The following is a 17,623-nucleotide window of genomic DNA, read 5'->3' as shown; positions in this document are numbered from 1 at the left end:
CACTTTGAAAAACACCCCCTACCATTTCTAACTGTGGCCATCTTGTGTGACGGCAGATGAATCATGTAGCATTTACCTCTGGGAATCCACCTGCTCATAGCTCAGACATGCAGGCAGGAGGGTATGTTTAGCTGAGGAAGCCCCCCTTCCAGATGAAAGCAAGAAAAAAAGATTCTAATGAAGACTCCTGGGATATATGACATCTATTTGGCCTAGACCAGGAAACAACTGAAAAAATGGTTAAAACAATAAATTTAATATACCTTTACTAAGGCTGCATAAGGAATACTTAATCAAGTTAATGTTGATTAAGAGAGTTTGGTTTTCCTTTAAATTCAGTTCTGTATGTGCAGGGTTATATTGCTTTCAAACTAGGTATTCATGATCATAACTTGTTTTCATGGTTAATCTGAATGGGCTTACAAATAGCAGAGCCTTGAACTGCCTTTCAGAAGGATGTTTTCCTACTGCTGTTTAAGTGCCACATAATGTGCCTAGGCTCTTCATGTGTCACATTAGAGGGCATGTTTTGGTCTGAGCTTTGACAGTGTAATATGAAGCAAAATGGGAAGCTTCTGTTTCCCGCATAATGAATGTAATTGCAGCAGGCAGGTTAGAGTGCAAGAAGAAAACTACATAATAACAAAAGGGAGTATGGCTGTCATGGTGTGCACTCTGTGAATTAAATTGCATTTCTTTTAACAAGCTTTCCAAATAGTATTGTTTGATGTATGAACATAATAACAATAATTTGGAATATTGCTACAAAGTTTCAAGGCTACTAATAAAGCACTTTCTTGAACTTTGATATCCAACTGGAGAAAATCCAGTTTGTGGAACAGTAACATTTCAATATATTACCTAAAGCTGTTAGGAGACTCAACCAAGATGGACTTTTATACTCATTGAACTCTTGGTCATTCACCAGTCATTATATTCAAAGGATAAATCACATTGTGCATCTTTTTAGATTTTACTAATCTGAAAGTTAGTTTGCAAAGTGAAAGTTTCCTTTTTTTTTGGATTGAATATGGAACTAGAAAAGCTACAATTTCTAGGGAAATTGTGTGAAGTGTTCTTGCCTCCACCAGTAGTCTACAACTGGAGTGGGCGGAGTAACTGGGTGGAGTGGCTTGTCACTCTGCTGCCTGCTCACACACCTGGGTTCCTATGGCAACTCACTCTACAGCAAAAACAAACTGCTCCAACTTGCTCACTTCATTGGCAGTTGCCATCTTCAAACGATTGTAGTTTAAAAATTATAAATCCTGCAGCGAAGTGCTTTATATTGTGAGAATCACAAGATCAAGACCTACATTTTGATGCATAGTATGTCTCTGAAATATTAAAAATGAAGGCACAGTCGCAGTTTAGAATTTGCCCTTCAAATTTGAGGTGGCAAGAGTGGAGTTTCAAAGAATGCCAATGGGTGGCGTGAGTTGCAAACAAATGGTCATATTGTGAAAACTATCAGGACCATGGCTTAGACGTGGACATTTTTAGTGGCAGCAGGGATAGCTGAACGTTTTGATATAAGATTTGTGTAGGTGGGCTTGAAAATGACAGAGTGATGGCAGTTTAGAAATCATGTCCTGATTTTTCTGCTCACACTCTAGCTTTTGTCAGCTCCCACTCTAGTTTTGAACATTCCGCCATTCATTCCTATGGGACCAATTTCACCACAAAAACGCCGATATTTCATGAACCATTTGGTAAAACATTCCACAAAGTAATAGCACACCAATCGGGAAAAATCTGCACGTTTCGGTATATTACTGTCTATGTAGTGTAAAAACTGTGGGAGGAGTTAGGGTGGTAACTTTGGCTATAATAATAAGAATATATATGTGAGATAACAGTAAGTGGTCTTGCCATGCATTTAATAATAAATCTGTCAGAGATTCAACAGGGACTGAGAAGAAATCTCTCCGAAATGAGAGTATATACCAAAGTGTTGGTGACAACTGTAAAATTTAGGATTTCCTATCACTCTGTGTTGGCAGGACAGATAGAAGAGGTGAATCTCTCCAGCGGAGACGCAGATAGCAGTAAAAACATTACAGGGGCTTTAGCACTTCCCCACAATCCAAAATAAAAGAAAGCTTTGGCTTTAAATATACTTTAGATAACTAGCTTAAGGCAAAGTATGTAATTAGATAATGCTTTAACAGCCTGAGAACTACTGGATTTTTGGCCTTTGCAATTTTCAAGCAGTGGAAATCAATATCAAGTAAGTCAGACCTGCTTGACACTGTGGCGTTTCAATTACTGGTGAACTTGGCCTGTCCAGGATCAGCAGGGAGAGCTGTGCCCAGATGTAATTGCTCTTCAAGCCCTGTTCCCAACTGTGAAGAAACATTGTTCAGAACAGATTGTGACATGTGCCTATTTAAACACTGGTTGAATGACATTTAGTTTTCTAAAGCACAGTGTATAATAAAGAGGTTTTTTTTTTATACAAAACTGTTTATACCATATTACCTTGGTTGTCTCTTATTGGTTTGCAGCCACTTTCTGTCTACATTCATGCACTCCATCAATGTTTGCATTTTTAGGGCAGGTTTCTTGATGATAACTCCTGTAGGCAATGTTTGAGTAATGTTTGTGGAAACCGCACCTGAAAACTTCCATAATGAAGTCTTAATCTCTTTAGTGACCTTTGTCCAGTACATATTTTTCTTAAGTCAGATAGGCCGTTTCTATTTTATTTTGAGACATAAAAAAATTAGGATGTCAATGCAAGTTGCAAAGATTACCTATTCCTTCACTAATCAGTATAAACCATGCTAACCAGTGTAAGCTTCTGCATCTGCCTCTTGTCTGAGAAAACATGCATTTAGCAGTCCAGAGGGGTGAACAAAGTTTAAAAAAGACTGGCACTTGCTTGGTATTGGTGGCTGCTTGCCCTCAAAATCTTCATGTCAGGAGGTTTAGCATATAATGATCTCCAGCCACAATTTAGCTTGTTTGACCAATACTGCTGTTAACACGATTCACAAACATTTTTTGGGACTGTTTTTGCCAGCCAACCTTTATTTTTTTTAAAGTAAACATTTTCTGTTTTGTTGAAACAAATTTGAGTTGAGGTTCTCCTCATCTACAGAAAGCAGTGGAAGGCTCACTGAAGTAGGTTTTTTTTAGGCAATAATGAGGGTCAAGTGTATAGAATCTGGTCTTAGTGTGTAAGGAAATGCCCAAAAGCATTTTTAGAGAGTTTAATTAATTCCACTCCCACCACCACCATGCTAATATATCATTCGCTTCCCCTCCTCAGCTAAATACCTACGTAGTTCTGGTATCAGATCTCCTTGGGTTCTGCTGTGATCCAACCATTTTCACAGTGGCAGGGTCTCACACTGTCACCGCGCCCTTGATCTAAACTAGCTATTAGCCCTTGGCATGCAGGTGCATCCCCACTGCAAAGAATAATTTTTAAGTTTCACAACGTTAGTCTTTAAGGTTTTTCTAATTCTTGGAGATCCCTCCAAGGCTAAACTGAATTGGGACTCCCACTCCAAGTTCCTGAGGGTTTGAGACCCTTGGATAAATCTTAAAGACCTTTTAGGTCTGGACTGCCTCCCGTTCACGATATAACAATTGATGTGGCCCACTCCAGGACGGCACAATGGATTGAACCGCACAGGATACCTCCCCTCTCTGTTCTCCCTTTTTTCCCTAGGCAAATCCTCTTTCCCTCTTTTCTTTCTGTTTTTTTCTCCCCTTTTTCCTGTTCGTTCTTTGGTTTAATTCCTCATTGGTCATTGGCCGTCCCCTGCCTCTCCTTCCTCTTCTGGTTTCCAGCCCTCCTATCTTGAAAGTTGGAGCCCCACCACCACCACTTTTTTTGTTTTTTTTTGTGTCCTTACTATACTTTCCCAACCGTTCTGTACCATGTGACATAATGTTATCAAATTTGCATACTATGGACTAGTGCTTGGCTAGTGAACAATTTTGTATAGTTTAGTAAGCAAGTAATTTTATTTCAGTGCCCAGTGATATACCCTCGTTTTCTAAGATTTTTACCACTTGTTATTTAACTTTAAAAACTTCAATAAAAATCTTTGTAAAGCAAGGCTAAACTGGACTGTATATTTTAATGATTTAGTTGAGTTATGATAAATAACTCAATAAAACTGATATCTTGCAAAAATTTGTGATTGGCAGCAAAAAGTTTGAAATATATAACTAAGGTGGTGTAACTTGGCTCCTAAAGTGAACATTTACTTTTTAGAGCCACATTTGACCATACCCCACTTTGTTTATGTGTTCCCATTCACACAGCACACAGAAAAACTTTTTTATAAATATATTTCTTTCCTTTTAGATGTTTCTTAGGAGAAGGTGTCATGGCTGACTGCAAGCATTTCTGTACAAGTACATTGTGAGTCAGTCCCAATAGGAGAGACTTAGCGCAGTCTCAATTTTCTGTCAGTCATTAACATACAATGCAGAAGTTATGTTTCTAAATCGTTAACTGTTTGAGCACACAGTGTTCAAATCTAAATTGCAACTTAAAAAGAGATCTACAAGCACTCATAAAGGAAATGATTTATTGGCCAGATTACAGGTAAAAACAGAGGGGGAAAAAAGCCTAAAAAAGAAAACTAATGCAGCCGCCACATCTAATGGTTGGTAAACTGTGATATATTATTTGTTTGGTTTGGGGTTTAATACCACTTTATATTTGTTACATGTTGTAGCATAATATAAAGTAGGTGTTATCTTAATTTAGCTTCAGATGTGGAAACACTTGAAAATGGTTTGCTGTACTCTGAAGAATATAATTTACAAATCATGCCTTGGATAGAAATGATGGTATGAAAGGAGTATGAGCTACTTTTTGGAAAATGTTCTGTCACAACTGTTAATATTTATAATCAAAAATATATTAGAAATGCATCTGGAGAGCAAGAAAGAGCTTGAAAATGCTCATCGAGTTATCCACTCTCATATCTTTGGAAGTAGCATTGTAAGTTTAGATATTAACAGCAATGTAAGTTTTAATATTACTGTAATTATTTATTTGCATAGCATTGGGTTTGTATTCTAGTTGTAGTTTTTGCTAGACATGTCCTTGCTGCCATAGATATTGCTGCAGACTGAGCCCACCTGAAGGAGTTGTGAAGTCCCATGCAGCTTTCTTATAGCATCATTTCACAGCTCCCTTGCTCACAGGCGAGTTGACAGCATCGACTTCACCATCTGTTTCATTCCCCAGTCTCCACAGTTGTGTTCAAGGTGAAGCAAAACTTGTGAGGTTCATGCTGATTCTTCAAACTTGTTGTCACAAGCTGGAATGCCGAATGACATTGGAGTCCCTAAACACTGTTCCTCTTAACAATTGAGCTTCCCCTTCAACGCTTGTTGAGATCCTATTTATAGAGCTACAATAAATAAAATTCATAATTCAGAGTTTAATAATAGTGACAAAAGTTAGATTCATCTTTATATTAATTTAAATAATTAAAGCAGTATTTAACCCAAAAGCAAACATATTGCAGCTTACCAAGTCTTAGATCTGAGGACTATATTAAATTTCTTTTTTAGGCTTTCTTTTATCTATTTTCATCTGGTGATCCAGCCAGTAAGTCTGTTTTTTTTTCAGCAGGAAAAACTCTCTTTCAGTTACAGGGATGAAACAGACAATTTGACACTAGCAAGGGTGCTTAAAATGATCAGCTTTTATTACCTGTGTTTATGTAAAACTTTTATCCCAAAAAGAAAAACTGTTTGCTGTAAATGATTAAAACATATTAGCTGGACTTTAGCTTCAATTTGTTAGTATATCTAAATCTGCTAGTACATCTATCATTACCCCCCCCCCCAAGACTGACAATACTGCTGTTTAAATCTGCCTCCTGTGCTTATTCATCCATAGTGGTGTCAGTATAATACAGGAGATGAGTTATTGGCCAGATCACCAAGTGGAAACAGGTACAAAAAAATGTATACAGGCGCTACATCTAAGGACTGGTAAGCTGCAATATATCAAATTTTTTGGTCTTGGGTTTCACACCACTTTAACGTCATGTATTAGTATGCTTGATAAAGTTTTTTAAAAAAACTTATATTTATAAATAAAAAATTGATTGATATAAAGTGTTAAGTATGTTCACATGTTTATTTTTTGTTTTTTACAGGAAATTACCACATGTTCAGCCGATTATTACAAATGGACTCAATATCTGTTTGTCAAGATGTACGAAGCTGGACTTGTATACCAGAAAGAGGTAACAGATAAACTGCCTTTTGAAATATTTTTCCATCTGTATCCAATTGGGGAGATTTCCCTTCACTTTCTGTCTAAAGATGAGCCAGGACATCCCCCAAGCTCATTTTTTTCTGAATGCCAAACTCTGCTTTTTTTTTCCAGGCAGGCAAGGTATGGGGGCAGGAATGACCTGGCCTGCAGCTCATTACAGTAAAAAAAAAAGATGATTTTGGAGCACGCCCAAGCTTATCTCTAATTCTGTCCCATAGCCACTATAGGAAGAAACGGAAATCTATGATAGTCACCAGCCCCCTTTTGGAAGGTTTCCTTTGTATTCCTGGTATGGTGACCACTAAGAAAAAATTTAAATTTTCTTTCACTTTTGACAGGTGTCAGTACAAATACTGAGGGTGAATCTCCCTGCTGGGTACAGAGACAGCAATAGAAAATGAACAGGTGTTTTAATCTCTCTTATCTCTATGTAAAAAATAAAAAAAAATTGCCTTTAGTCATACCCCACTTCAAATTTTGTATCTAAATGTCAGTTATATTTATTGTAAGGATCTTAGCAAATGTTGATGTATTCTGACAGCAGAGGACACACTGTGTGCATTTGGGGACCCCCACCCACACAAATGTCATATTGAGACACAGCGGCTATGTCCATGCAGCCGAGTGTCCAACTAGACAACCATGGGATGCCGGCATAGGGATGCACCCATGACCTTTGCATCCACATGCTGGCAAAACACTGCCCTGCACAGGGTATGTAATCACCCCATGTGAAAGAGGTCAAACGATCACAGTTGGTTAATCATTCACAGTATTTTAAAACACATGCACTGGAAGATTCACCTGTACTGTGTTTTTTATGCATGTCTCTGCTTTATAAATATTCCTCTACCAATGAACACTTTTCCCAGCTTTACCGATAATGGGACAGCAGCTAATATTCCTTCCCGGCTCTCAACGTTCTCAGCCCTGTGCGTGTTGCTGCTGTATCTACTTTATTACAGTCATATACAACACTTATTTATTTGCAGATCAAGAAAAGCTCATCATATTACCACATTATAGGAACATTTTTTTCTGGTTTAGATTTGCTAGGTAGAGCGAACACACAGTTAGTGTTGGAGGTTCTATGTTGCTTAGAAACTGTTTTTTAATGGACAGAAACTGTTTTTCATGGAAAGATTTTTTTTTCTTCATTATGTTACATATAACCAAGTGGAATACTAGGACAAAAACTTGTAGATTTCATAGATTGCTTCTTACATTATGGTTTAATTTAATTTTGTAGATTACCTACTGTATTTTTTGGAACAGTTGTTAAAAATAGTTATATTCAGAAAACACTGAAAATATTTATCTTGTTCATGGTCTTCATTTAAACCAAATTTGTTCAAATGTGGAATGACCCTGTTAATCAGGAGTTAGTAAGAATAGAGAAGACTGCAGGAACTATTAAAATACAGGTAACCTCTGTAGCAGATAACTGGCAACAAATCCTATTAGGGCCGACAACAGCTACAGTGAGATGTATTCTCTTCCCTATCCTGAAATACAGTGTCTAGAGCATGAGCTACTTAAAGTGATATTAAATCCAAAAGCAACAATGTATTGCAACTTACCAGTCATTAGATGTGGTGGCTGTATTAGTTTTCTTTTTTAGGCTTTTTTCCCTGGTGACCTGGCCAGTAATGTTCTGTACTTATATAGTCATTACTGTTGATAAATGAGCACAGGGGACAGATTTGCACAGCAGCATTGTCAGTCGGGGGGGAGGGGAGTGTTAGAAGTACTAGTAGATTTAAATATACTAATAAATTGAAGCCTAACTCTAGCTAATACTTTAAAATCAGTTACAGCAAACAGATTTTGGGATAAAGCTTTTACATAAATAAAAGTTAATTATTTAAAGCACCCTTGCCAATGTTAAATGGTCTGTCTCATTCCTGTAACTATGAGAGAGCTTTTCTTTTGAAAAGAAGCAGAGTTACTGGCCAGATCACTACATGAAAGTAGAGGAAAGAACGCCTAAAACAGGAAACTAATACAGCCATTAAGAATTGGTAAGCTGCAATAAAATAAATGTTTATTTTTGGGTTTAATACTGATTTAACAGCAGTTGTCAGTAGTGTCACATATAGGGCTTGTCCATGGGTACTGTAAGAGGAACAGGCTCAAGGTGTAGTGCCAGTGGGACACCATGCAAGGCATAGGGACACCTAATAACAGTCCCAGCAGGCGTGTCCTGCACTTTTAATCAGCAAGGCAGTAAACAAACATAGTTCAATGCAGGAATGTACAGGGCTCCCCCTATAGGGCTCTCCAAAATAAACAGGCAGCACATGTTCCTTTTTAGTGTCAACAGGGTCTCACAACAGAGGGAGACTTTAGCATAGGTCAGATATAAAAACACCTGTGGCTAACAGGTAAAGTGTCAACTAAGGACTTGAGGCTTTATGTCACTCAAAGCTCTGCAAAGCCTTTAAGGCTCCTGAACCCAGACCAGAACTTATTAAAAACTGAGAAAACAACTAGGTTTGTTTCCTCCATAGCACACACAAATCCTTGAGCCCCTTAACTTGAGGTGAAATTATTAAAAAATGTCTGAGACAAATTCTGTCTCAACTGGTGTTATTGCCTATAGCAGCGGTCGCTGAATGGCGGACCGCAGTCCGAAGAATGGCCCCATCAGTGCTCCCTTCTGGACCGCCAGCCTGCGATGACAGATCCGCCACTGAGCAGGGTGGTCGCCACGGCAGCCGATGACATCACGTGTGCACCCCGCCCTTTGCAGCTGACTGTCTCTCCAGCTCCTGCTCCCTGCCTGCTGTCAGGGTAGGGTGTAATCTTACAGGGGTACTCTGATGGGCACATTTAATGTTAAAGGGTCATGCTGATGGGCACATTTAATGTTAGGGTGCACTCTGATGGGCACAACATAGAATGTGCCCATTAGAGTGCCACTTAACATAAAATGTGCCAATCAGTGTGCCCTTTAATATAAATGTGCTCATCAGAGTGCTTCTTAATATAAATGTGCCCATCAGAGTGGCCCCTAACATAAAATGTGCCCATCAGCATGCCCCTTGTTTTATGTTAAGGGGCACTCTGACGGGCACAATTCATGTTAAGGGGCATTCTGACGGGTACATTTTATGTTAAGGGATACTTTGACGAGCACATTTTATGTTAAGGGGCACTCTGATGGACATCTTTTATGTTAAGGGGGCTGTCTGATGGGCACATGTTATGTAAGGGGGCACAAATGGGCACATACTGTGGAAAGAGGCACTCTGATGGGCACATGTGGAAGGGGGCAGTCTGATTGGCCCATCTGATGGAAAGGGGCACTCTGATGGGGAATATGATATAAAGGGGCACTCTGATAGGAAAATATGATGGAAAGGGGTACTTTTAGTGTAAGGGGGCACTCTGACGGGAATACCTGATGTAAGGTGGCATTGTGATGGGGATACGTGATGTAAAGGGGCACTCTGATGGGGACAACTGATGTAAAGGAGCACTCTGATGGGCACACCTGATGTGATGGGAATACATGATGTAAAGTTGCACTCTAATGGCGACACCCTATTCAGACCTCAGCCAGAAGAAAATTTTAGTGACTGGACCTCCTTGAATCTGCCTCCATATTTAATTTTTATTCCCTCACAGATTATAAAAAGAACATTTTTAAGCTCCTTGGCTGAACTGCAGTTGAGACAAAGTTTAGACAAAGTATGTTTCAGACATTGTTTATTAACCCCCCCCCCCATGTGTCAGTGAGAAATCTAGGTGACACATATACACCATCTAAATCATGCAAGTACCCTATTGGTCTTTTCTGTTATAAATGCTTCTCCCTGCCTGTCAATGGTAATGTACACTGAGCTGCGCATGCACCCTCCTGTACTATGGTGAAGTGAATTATGTGAACGTCCATGGGAGTAACATTATCGTTGCCTGGCCATTCATGCGGCTGGACAGACCGAACCCAGAAGGAAGACTGGGAGAAGATGAAAGCAGCCGTGACCAGCAGGAGAGCTGGCAGCGCATTGCTAAAGCGCATTGTTTGGCAGGTAAATCTGTCAATAATGTGCTAATATTTACTACATACCAGCAAATTATGGATAATACCTCCTGGGGGCCCATTTAAAGAGGCCTTGGGGGCCCATTTAAAGAGGCTATATAGCCTCCCTCACAGTTTCAGAGACAGCAAGACTCAGCAATTCCTAATTGTAAGCAATAGACACTGTGTGTACAATTATTAGGCAAGTGATTAGTTTGACCAAATCATCATTTTTATGCATATTGTCCAACTCCAAGCTGTATAAACTTTAATGCTTATTGGATTTAAGCATATCAGGTGATGTGTATTTGTGGAATGAGGGAGGGTGTGGCCCAAGAAGATCGTCACCCTATATCGAGGTGTGCATAATTATTAGGCAGCTTCTTTTCCTCAGGAACAATGGGCCAAAAAATATATTTAACTGAACCTGAAAAGTCAAAAATTGTAAAAAGTCTTTCAGAGGGATGCAGCACTCTTGCTAAGATATTGGGGCGTGATCACAGAACCATCAAACATTTTGTTTCAAATAGTCAACAGTGTTGCAAGAAACGTGTAGAGAAAAAACAGAGAAATTAACTGGCAAAGATTTGAGAAGAATCAAACATGAAGCTACTAGGAACCCATTATCCTCCAGTGCTGTCATATTCCAGAGCTGCAACCTACCTGGAGTCCCCAGAAGTACAAGGTGTTCAGTGCTCAGAGACATGGCCAAGGCAAGGAAGGTTGAAACCCGACCACCATTGAACAAGACACATAAGTTGAAACATTGAGACTGGGCCAAGAAGTATCTGAAGACAGATTTTTCAAAGGTTTTATGGATTGATGAGAGTGACTCTTAATGGACCACATGGATAGGCTTGTGTCTGGATCAGTAATGGGCACAGAGCTCCACTCAACTCATTCTCCAGCAAAGTGGAGGTGGGATATTGGTATGGACTAGTATTATTAAAGATGAGCTAGTTGGACTCAAAATCAACTCCCAAACCTATTGCCAGTTTTTAGAAGACACTTACTTTCTTCAAGCAGTGGTACAGGAAAAATTCAAGAAGACCATATTTATGCAGGATAATGCTCCATCGCATGCATCAAAGTACTCCACTGCCTGGCTAGACAGTAAAGGTCCTGAAGATGAAAAAGACCTAAATCCTATTGAAAACTTGTTGGCCCTTCTATAACGGGAGATTTACGGTAACGGAAAACAGTTCACCCCTCTGAACAGTATCTGGGAGGCTGTGGCAATATTGGTCACTGATTTATTTTTTTTATGTCAGAAATGTTTATTTGTAAATTTTGTTTACTATTCTCGCTTTAACCACTTGCCCTCCTGAGGATTTACCCCCCTTCCTTACCAGGCCTCTTTTTGCTATTCGGTGCTGCACTATTTCAACTTGTAATTGCGTGGTCATGCAATGCTGTACCCAAACAAAATTTATGTCCTTTTTTCACACAAATGGAGCTATCTTTCTGTGGTATTTGATCACCTGTGCGCTTTTTATGTTTTGCGCTATAAACAAAAATTTTGAAGAAAAATTATATTTTTTACTTTCGGCTATAAAAAAATATATATAAAAAACTCAAAGTTAGTGATAAATTTAGGCCAAAATGTATTCTGCTATATGTTTTTGGTAAAAAAAAAAAAAAAATCCCAATACGTGTATATTGATTGCTTTGTGTGAAAGTTATAACGTCTACAAACTATGGTATAGATACTGCAGTTTACGCCATTTTTTGCTATACAGCACTGCACTAGTTTAATTGACAATTGCACGGTCATGCAATACTGTATGTAAATGCAATTTATGTCCTTTTTTTCCACACAAATAGAGCTTTCTTTCGGTGGTATTTGATCACCTGTGCGCTTTTTATTTTTCATGCTATAAAAAAAAAAAAAGACTGAAAATTTTGAAATACACGACAGTTTCTCATTTCTGTCATAAAAAATATCCAAAAAACTAAATTTCCGTCATAAATTTAGGCCAAAATGTATTCTGCTACATATTTTTGGTAAAAGAAATCCCAGTAAGTGTATATTGATTGCTTTGTGTGAAAGTTATAGCATCTACAAACTATAGTATAGATAATGGTATTTACACAGCTTTTACTTTCTGACTGGCTATCACATTTCTTGAGATGCTAAAATAACACCCCCAAATGACCCCTTTTCGGAAAGTAGACACCCTAATCTATCTTTTGAGAGGCATATTGAGCACATGGAATATTTATTTTTTTTCCACAAGTTTTTGGAAAATGACAAAAGCTTTTTTTTAACACAAAGTTGTCATTTAAATTATATATTTCTCACAGAAGCCATGGGCATATGTGGAATTACACCCCTAAATACATTCTGCTACTTCTACCAAGTATGGGGATACCACATGTATGAGACACCCCAAGTAATTTAAAAAGGCATGGGGAGTATTTTGCAGATCTCATTTTTTCTCACAAGGTTTTGAAATATCTAAAAAAAAGAAAAATATGTTTTTTTGTTTTCTTTCTTCATTTTCCAAAAACTTGTGGCAATAAACAAGATCTGCAATATACTCACCATGCTTCTTATCAAATTCCATGGGGTGTCTACTTTCCAAAAAGGGGTCATTTGGAGGGGTTTAGTGCTATCCTGGCATTTCAGCGCCTCCGAAACTGTGATAGGTAGTCAGGAAGTATAATGAGGTAATAAAGCCCTTTAAAAGCCTGAAGGTGCCTATTGGATTTTGGGGTCCTGTACTTGGCTAGACTGCCAAAAAGTCTCTCACATGTGGTATCCCCATACTTGGGAGAAGTAGCAGAATGTATTTTGGAGAGTAATTCCACATATTCCATGGCATGTGTGAGCAATAAATCATTTAAGTGCCAATTTTGTGTAATAAAAAAAAAATTTTTTTTTGTCATTTTCCAAAAACTTGTGGTAAAAAAATAAATTATTCTATTGACTCAACATACCTTTCAGCAAATAGTTTGGGGTGTCTGCTTTCCAAAAAGGGGGTTGTTTTGGTGGGGTGGGGGCATTTTATGCCTAGCATTAGAAGATTATACCACACATCATTCACTCTTCTAACCACCTGAAGACCAAGCCTTTTCTGACACTTTTTGTTCACATGAAAAAAAAAAATCTGTATTTTTTTGCTAGGAAATTACTTTGAACCCCAAAACATTATATATTTTTTAAAGCAGACACCCTAGTGAATAAAATGGTTCATTTTTATATGTCACTTAGTACTTGCACAGCAATGTTTCAAACGCAAATTTTTGGGGAAAAAATACACTTTTTTTTTTACTTTTAATGCACAAAAACACAATATATTGGCCAATTATTTGGTAAAATATAAAAGATGATGGTATGCCGAGTAAATACAGTTGTGGCCAAAATTATTCAACCCCCAATGCTGTAAAGGGGTTTAGGGACTATAGTGTACATTTGGAATTGTATTCAGAATCAAATCCTACAAGGACGTTGTAACTACCCAAATGCAACTAAAATGACATCAATTGTTTATGTAATACAGTAGTAAATGGTTCTTATGTGGTTTCTTCATTGCCACAATTATTCAACCCCTTAAAGACTACCACTCTGAAGAACAGAGGTTCATACAGGTGCTTTCCATCAGGTATTGAAAACACCTGTGGATGTCACCGAGCAGCAATCAAGCATAATAAGCACCAATTAGGCAGCTTTAAAATGACTGTGATACTCAGCTCCTTCTAGACATTTACTGGTGTGGTTACAAACATGGTGAAGGCAAGAGAATGGTCCAGGAAGACAAGAGAAGAGGTGATTTCTCTTCACAGGAAGGGCAATGGCTATAAGAAGATTGCAAAGATGTTAAACATACCAAGAGACACCTTAGGAAGCATCATTCGCAAATTCAAGGCAAAGGGCACTGTTGAAACGCTACCTGGTCGTGGCAGAAAGAAGATGCTGACTTCGACTGCTGTGCGCTACCTGAAGCGTAGAGTGGAGAGAAGTCCCCGTGTGACTGCTGAGGAACTGAGAAAAGATTTGTCAGATGTGGGTACAGAAGTTTCAGCCCAGACAATAAGACGCACACTGCGTAATGAAGGCCTCCGTGCCAGAACTCCCAGGCGTACCCCCTTGCTGTCTCCAAAGAATAAGAAGAGTCGACTGCAGTATGCCAAAAGCCATGTGGACAAACCACAAAAGTTGTGGGATAGTGTTCTGTGGACTGATGAAACAAAATTAGAACTGTTTGGGCCCATGGATCAACGCTATGTTTGGAGGAGGAAGAACAAGGCCTATGATGAAAAGAACACCTTGCCTACTGTGAAGCATGGTGGAGGGTCAATCATGCTTTGGGGCTGTTTTGCTTCTGCAGGTACAGGGAAGCTTCAGCGTGTGCAAGGTACCATGAATTCTCTTCAGTACCAGGAGATATTGGATGGAAACGTGATGCAGTCCGTCACACACCTGAGGCTTGGGAGACGTTGGACCTTTCAACAGGACAATGATCCCAAGCATACCTCCAAGTCCACTAGAGCATGGTTGCAGAGGAAAGGCTGGAACATTTTGGAGTGGCCATCGCAGTCACCAGACTTAAATCCGATTGAGAACCTCTGGTGGGACTTAAAGAAAGCAGTTGCAGTGCGCAAGCCTAAGAATGTGACTGAACTGGAGGCCTTTGCCCATGAAGAATGGGCGAAGATACCCGTAGATCGCTGCAAGACACTTGTGTCAAGCTATGCTTCACGTTTAAAAGCTGTTATAACTGTAAAAGGATGCTGTACTAAGTACTAAGATTGAATGTCACTTGGGGGTTGAATAAAACTGATAATGCTGTGAGCACAGAAAAGACATTTGTGGTTATTTCATTATAACTGTTATGTTATATTTGTCTGACCTACAAGTGCCTCTTTAATGTAAATGTAAGCAAGATGACTGAATGATCAAAAGCAATGTCAAACTGGCCAAAACACTCAATTTCAGTGGGGGTTGAATAATTTTGGCCACAACTGTAGATACCAAACATGACATGCTTTAACACTGCGCATGCCCCGTGCAATTGCGAAAAACTGCATACATTTTTAATATCCATAGGCAACGCTTTAAAAGCCTTTACAAGCTACCATTTAAGATTTACAGAGGAGGTCTAGTGCTAGAATTATACCTCACATACATGGTGCAACTGCTGTTTTCATACTGGCACAGGGTCAATGCTAGCGCACGCAGGTGTGCAGGGGGGGGGGGGCGAGGGTGATGTTGGGGTTTCTTTTTTTTTTTTTTTTTTTTTTTTTTATTATTATTATTATTTTAATTATTTTAACACTGTCCCTTTTCATTTTTTTTTTTTTTTTATAATTTTTAATGCTATCACAGGGAATGCAAATATCCTCTATAACTTTAATGGGCATTGTCATACTTTTTTGAGAAATCAGGGGTCTATCAGACTCTAGATATCTCCACTGCCCTTACGTTATCTAATCTCACCAAGATCAGTGTGATCAGATTCTTTCCCAATTTACAAATGGTGCTGTTTATATCCTGTGAAACTAAAGTGATTAAATGCAGCTGCAGGCATCATTATTATTATTATACAGTATATATATAGCGCCAAAGGGTTTGCTCAGCGCTGTACAATAGCAAGGGGGACAGAACATGAGACAAGACAGAAACAATACAATACACGAGGGGTTAGAGGGCCCTGCTCTTTCGAGCTTACAATCTAGGAGACTGGTATAACCACTCGAAGTCCAGTAATGTACCAGTACATCACTGGCCCTTGTTGGGTGTATATGCTATGTTCTTGCCTGAAAAAAAAGAAGAAATCTCTGCCAGAAAAAGTGTGTGGTATGCCCACCATTAGAATATACTGCCGTGCATCCACCCACTTCTAATGGTGGGCACACAATAAATGTTCCAAAAAATATTATAAAATATATATGCCAAAGCATAAGGGCCATCCACCCGCTGGCCGCCACAGGCTCCCATGCTTTGGCATATATGCTCTTTTTTTCAACTGCGAATGAAAAATCTCATACAACCGCACTGCACACACCTACTTATGTATATTCTGAGAGCTAGACCCTGTTGCTGTCAGAATAAACAAGTCTGTGCTGCAGCTGAATGACATCCTCATTTCTCAAGCAGGCTTTTTCCCCTTTTCTAAGACGGGTATTTACAAGCCATTGGGGAAAGCCCTGGCAATTAGGCCACACGGTGCCACATGTGCCAATAAAAAGATTGTACAAATGTCTAAATAGTGGTACGCTTGAATAAAAATTGTCCACGTATAAGTGGTACCCTATATGGAAAAAGGATGACACCAAATCCCGAACTATCTTGCCACTGCTCCCCATGTAGTCTGGGCATCCGGGGGGCTCCATCTTTTCCCTCGTAAATCTGAAACTTATAAGTATAGCCTGTTGCCCTCTCACAGGTCTTATACATCTTGACCCAACATCTGGCATGCTTGCTGGAGAGAAATTGTTTGAATGCATGGCGGGCAGAAAAATTAAGGAGGGACTCATCAATGCAGATGTTTTGTTGGGGAGTATAGACATCTGCAAATTTTTGGTTAAGGTGATTTATGAGGGGCTGAATTTTGTGGAGCCGGTCAAATTCAGGGTCACCCCTGCCATGGCAGCAGAAAACACAGGCATATGATGAATTGGGGTCTGTGGACCAATACAACTGCAATTAATTTTTTTAACGTAATGCCCATGTTGAGGGTTAGGCCCAAAAAAACTTTAAATTTGGAAACTGTAATGGGTTTCCATGCGAATGGTCTGCCAAGGTTTGAATTTGGATTGGCGGCGATAAACTGTTTATATAAATTGCTTTGATCCACAATCAATGCATACAGATCTTCCTTGAAAAGCAATGCCAAAAAATCAAGGGGAGGAGTTAAATTTGCTGATTCCACCTGAATTCCGGGTTGGACAGTGAATGGGGGAAGTATGGGTGCTGCAGAATTTATGGGCTGCCAATTGGGATTTGCAAGCACATCTGGAAGGATACTAGGGGCTCTACGGGTCTGTGTGCGAATTCTTGGTGGCTCTGCACTTGTGTAGGCAGGGCAGAGTAGGACTGGCCATAGAGGGATTACTTTGACGCAGTTGGCCAGCTTAAGCATGTATTGCAGTATGTGTGAACTAAATATCCCTATTTATTGCATAGTTTGCTTGAAAGGGTATATCAGTGTGCAGAGGGTCCTTCAGAATTTCTAGTGTTATGTGGTTACACCCCTTTAGCACCTGATGGATAAATGCATGCACTAGCTGTATGGATTTGAGCACAGGGATCTCTTGTTTGTTGTATTGTTGGGTCAGTAGCCAGACCTGAACCTTGTAGCTCTCCCCATTGTGTCTTTTCCCCTATGCTAGCA

General features: G+C 39.2%; 1 protein-coding gene across 1 annotated transcript in view; it reads left to right on the top strand.

The window, feature by feature from the left end:
• Positions 1-17,623, top strand: part of LARS2 (leucyl-tRNA synthetase 2, mitochondrial) — a 269,656-nt gene that overhangs the window by 86,879 nt on the left and 165,154 nt on the right. The window contains exon 6 of the mRNA XM_089687406.1: positions 6,141-6,230. Within this exon, the coding sequence (XP_089543532.1) occupies positions 6,141-6,230 (90 nt within the window). The remainder of the gene's footprint in view (positions 1-6,140; positions 6,231-17,623) is intronic.

This window comes from Staurois parvus, unplaced genomic scaffold (genome assembly GCF_062004578.1).
Source record: "Staurois parvus isolate SC_StPar_1 unplaced genomic scaffold, SC_StPar_1.0 ptg000020l, whole genome shotgun sequence".
Classification (NCBI taxonomy): domain Eukaryota; kingdom Metazoa; phylum Chordata; class Amphibia; order Anura; family Ranidae; genus Staurois; species Staurois parvus.
This window is presented reverse-complemented; position numbering and strand designations above follow the sequence as displayed.